We start from the raw sequence: 5,052 nt of genomic DNA, 5'->3' as shown, positions 1-5,052 counted from the left end.
CTCCTGAGCTGTCAGTGATCTCCTGTTGATCGAAGGTTATTTCTTTGGAGAGTTGTGAGGACCCTCTGACATGAGAACCCTTTATCACTACATTGGCCACATTCAGTCTGAAGTTTATTAGAGACAGTCTGTTACACTTTGGTACTTCTTCTTTTGCACAGGTTCTTTTGTACATAATCCAGCAATTAATAATAGCTAAATCAATAAAATGGTTAAATAGTCTGATTGTCCATTTTCTTGCTCTGGTATTTGACCTTTAGTAGGCCATGAATCTGTCACATTGGTCAATACCACCCATGTTACAATTGTAACTCTTCGCAATAGCTGGTTGTGGTACATCAATACTTCTGTTCTGCGCCTTTGACCATCGCTTACAAGTAACTTGCGACTCACTCCCAACACAAGATGATACCAAAATGACAGCCTTGTTATCTTTCCATTTAAGTGCACACACCTTTTTGTCTTCCCTCACATATTCATCCCATTCACCTCTGTTTAGATCACAATCTGTTTTGAATTTTGAAGCCACATCAGAAATTCTGTTCTTCATTACAGTACCTGTTTGATACATGTTGTTGCTTAAGAGAAGCTGAATTGACTTAATGCCTGTAAGAAATCTGTCACTATATATCACATGCTGCCCATTGTTTGGAACTGTCACAGTCAACAGATTAATTACACTTGCACCTAAACCTATTTCTTTTAATTCAGTGACAGGCACTGTTTCTTTGCCAGTATATATTATGAACTCCAGTACTAAACCATCTGAAGATGCCAAAATAAAGTTTTTCAACCCAAGAGGATTGGGTTTCGATGGCACATAAGTTCTCATTGCACATCAGCCAGAGAATGGAATCATCTGCTCATCAATTGATAAGTGCTTAGATCGTGGCAAAGCGAGACACTTATTCCTGAAAACATTAATCGCAGGCCTCACTTTCCAAAGTTTGTCACTCCTATCTTGGTCATGTAAATTATTTACAAAATGTAAATGATTGTGTAACTTGAAGTATCTGTCCCGAGTCAGAGGCAGATCAAGTAGCCTACTCCAGTACATCTTGGCTTGTGGTAGCTTGAGCGTACCCATTAGAATTTCAATCCCAACAAAGGATGAATTTCGTTCATATTTGTGTTCAAATTCTTACTATTACTTTACACATGATGTAGATTTGTCTGTTCTGCAACAACATTCCAAAAATTCTTATCATAATATTCGAAAAAGTATTCCGCAGGATCCCTTAACACACCATCCCTCATATCTTCGAAATTATCTTCACCAGGTTCCTTGTTTTCCATTTTTGAGCACTTCCATTTTAACTTACGTGTACGTCCACTGTCCTGCGACGAACCAGGCGTAGGGTCTTCTATTTCTATGTCTGCTTGTTCAGTAGTGACTGTAGATTCAGGGACAGCCTCCCCATCCGACAATTGTTGACTCTCATCGTCTGAAAGTGAACTGAAGTCACTCTCCTCCATCATCCGAAGTACGTCTTCATAGTTGATTCCTGAAAATAATGCCATAAATTAATTTTTGATGTTTAAATAATCGAGATCTTAAACATTATATAACATTTTGCCACAAAAATTGGATAACTATGAGGATTTCTTCACACAATACCATAACAACTAAAACTTCACAACGAATAAGGTAAGCAGGAAAACTTTGAGGTTGAGACCTGAAGTACACATACGTGTAATTCGACTTTCGATGTCCACTGTATTCACATAATTTGGAAAAAAACATATATCAATCACATTTGTGACTATTTTTACATATGTAAAGCAAAAAATAATGTAAAGTTAGCGTATAGAATAAGGTATTATTTTGAATTACCTTCAGAGCGTGTGCCGCGTGTAGCCATTTCGCCGACCCGTATCTTCAAAACATCACAGTGTGCACTGCAAGCAGATTGTGGTGCAATCTGGTGGTATGGACTGAAACTAAGAAGCTTCCACAAACGTGTACTAGAGGTATTTAGTCGATAGAAACTGTTCATAAGCTTTACGAAATAAAACCGCGAAGTCCACGCATGTGGACCCACGGACTGAAGAGGATAGAGAGAGTAATGAGAAACAAGTACATCATTCCAACATCGCCTGTTGCTGCAAGGAAAGAAAGATTACTAGTTATTTGTTAGAAGAAAGAGTGCATATATATATATATATATATATATATATATATATATATATATATATATATATATATAAGCTACCTATATCACTCTGTCTCCTTGGGACCTCCCCTAGTTACCCGACATATCCAATGGCATTGCAGCTCCACTGTATTCACAATAAGAGATAATTTGGAAAAAACATATATCAATCGCATTTGTGACTATTTTTACATATGTAAAGCAAATAATAAAGTAAAGTTAGCGTATAGAATAAGGTATTATTTTGAATTACCTTCAGAGCGTGTGCCGTGTCTAGCCATTTCGCCGACCCGTATCTTCAAAACATCACAGAGGGCACTGAAAGGAGATTTACTATTGTAGATGGTATCAGAGAGATGGATTGGGGGCTACAATAGTAAAATATTGATTTAATAACACAAAAGACTACGATAAAAAATATTTTTTAAAATATGCATTTACAGGAGGTCTGCAATGGCTGCTGCTTATGCTCGGCGCATACCACTCCCTATTCCTCTTCTTTATCCAGGAAATCATCTACTACAACAACAACAAAGAATATGCTCCATATTACATGTATAATAAAATTTTTGTCAAACAGCAAGATATTACGCAGACACAGTACAACAAAGAAGAGAAATATATACACTACTTACGATGCTATTGCTGCTGCCGTTGCTGCTTCTCAGCATGCAGCTGGTCAAACATCCGCTGGGCAAATACTGAAACATGTATTCAACACTAGTGTGAAATTCCTAGTGAAAGAAAAAGCTACAGTTATCGATTCTGGTCCCTCGAAATCATCTACAACAACCTCAGACACGTTGGTCGCAATATATTACATATTCTATGAAGAGGAAGGCGAAACCATATGCTTACGGCGATATAACTGTTATTGCCGCTGATACGCCTGCCACTGCTGTTGCTGGCGCTGATGCATCTCAGCATTTTGTTCATCAGGGACTCAGTGAATACACGCTGAAATAATAAGACGACATGTATTCAATAATATGAAATTCTTAGTGACAAAAAAAGTTGCAGTTTTCAATTTGAATCTGTACTTACCAGGTAATTTATCATCCTTCTCTAATGGTCTCTGTCGTTTGCTGTTGGCAGTACTGCTGCTTGATGCCGCTGAGTCCGCAGCTCGTGGTCGTGCGGTAGCGTTCTCGCTTCCCGCGCCCGGGTTCCTGGGTTCGATTCCCGGTGGGGTCAGGGATTTTTCTCTGCCTCGTGATGACTGGGTGTTGTGCGATGTCCTTAGGTAAGTTACGTTTAAGTAGTTCTAAGTTCTAGGGGACTGATGACCATAGATGTTAAGTCCATAGTGTCTAGAGCCATTTGAACCATTTGATGACGCTGAACGCTTCATGTTAGATCAGGGACGAAACAAACACGATTAACGCGCACAAGCGAGAACAAAACAATCGATGTCACACAACGGCGGAGGATGAAGACAGAATGAGAAAGGAAATGGAGGGGGTAGGATTTATAAACCTTCACTGATTCAGCGTCAGCCAATACGAATACAGTGTTCTGGAACACATAACTCACCATTAGCCAATAGGAACGCAATATTCTGGGACACCTTGGTCTGCTGGTTTGAGGTGCAGGTGCTACAAACGAAAGTAGTCACTTGATGTGCCAAGAACGCTGCTGTGAGCAAAGTGGACCGTGGCTGCGGGGTGACCTGAAGGTTGGACGGCCACAAAAAAATTTAGCTTGTGTCCGGTGTCGCGGACAGCGGAATTATCTGCGCGTCCAGTACGCATCGTGTAATTTCAATATGTGTCATTAATCACAGTTTCACGGTCATGTAACAACCAAAATCTTTGTATGACGCTCTAACAGGTTCTTGTTTCGTAACAAACTCATTTTTGCCAGCTGCATTAGATCCATCTCTGAGTGTTCTTCCTCGAAAATATTAAACAGGTACAGTGCTTTGCAAGAGGAATTTAAAATATACTTAGATTCGATCAGGACAGTTTTGCTATATGCAAACGTTTCTCTACCTGTTTGCTTGGTCCCTGAAAATTAAGCCGAAATGTATGTGCTCTAGTATAATGCACTCGCAACGCTGTCTTAGTCGAGCAATTTGTATATATATATATATTTTTTCGCACACAATACGCCTATAAATGATTGTAGGAAATGTTACGCTGAAATTGTTGTGGATTATGTTCCGAGATGTGGAAAGGAAATTACATTGTCCAGACGTAAGAGACATCTCAATTTGACATGGAACATTGCGAATTTCAACACATCAATAGGCGTATAGGGGATGAAAGATTTTACGTGGAAAATTACGTGCAGTCATAAGAAGAATGTAGTTTTACATGGGCAATTGATATTTCTAGAGCCACAACTGTCAGCAGGAGGTATTTCTGGTACTTCACTTATTGTCGAATATCACAAGCCTGAGGCTGCAATCACAATAGTTAATTATAATTACACTGATAAATATGTGGCTGGTTTCCTAGGACGACTCTGCTTGTCATCGAGGTGAGTAACGAAGGTGGCCAGTGACCAGAAAGAATTCACTTTTCCGGCTTAAGATGTGAGCCTGCTGAACTGGACAGGCAGGGAAGGGGGATGCAGTTAACCTAAGTGTGTCGACCTCTGGACAGGAGAATAGCGAACTAATACTCAATACATGTTGGCTGTCTCATCGATCACTTGTGTTGCGTGTATTCTCAGAGGAAAACTGAGCGATTCACTACTGATCACTTACAAGTGATGGCGGTGGAGGTATTGTTAACATCCGAATTCCTACCACCCCAGTCATCTCCAGATGCCCTCCATGGTCACAGTAGCAATTTTCTCCAGCCTCTGATCTATGGCGCTAGTGGTGTACAAGAGGGCGAGCGTGCTGTATATGGGCAACTGGGAGGTGAGTGGGCTGTATGTATGAGTCTTTTCA

The 5,052-nt window shown here is 40.0% G+C and overlaps 1 protein-coding gene across 1 annotated transcript; it reads right to left on the bottom strand.

The window, feature by feature from the left end:
- Positions 1–256: 256 nt before the first annotated feature.
- Positions 257–1,862, bottom strand: LOC126235193 (uncharacterized). The gene is made up of 3 exons (XM_049943923.1): positions 1,835–1,862; positions 1,323–1,505; positions 257–507 (listed from the first exon to the last, which is right to left on the bottom strand). Exons 1-3 carry the CDS (start codon positions 1,860–1,862, stop codon positions 257–259), a joined length of 462 nt encoding a protein of 153 aa, XP_049799880.1.
- Between the last annotated feature and the right edge of the window lie 3,190 nt (positions 1,863–5,052).

This window comes from Schistocerca nitens, chromosome 2 (assembly GCF_023898315.1).
Source record: "Schistocerca nitens isolate TAMUIC-IGC-003100 chromosome 2, iqSchNite1.1, whole genome shotgun sequence".
In the NCBI taxonomy this organism is placed as follows: domain Eukaryota; kingdom Metazoa; phylum Arthropoda; class Insecta; order Orthoptera; family Acrididae; genus Schistocerca; species Schistocerca nitens.
Note: the sequence above shows the minus strand (reverse complement) of the source record. Positions and strands in the feature narration are given on the sequence as shown.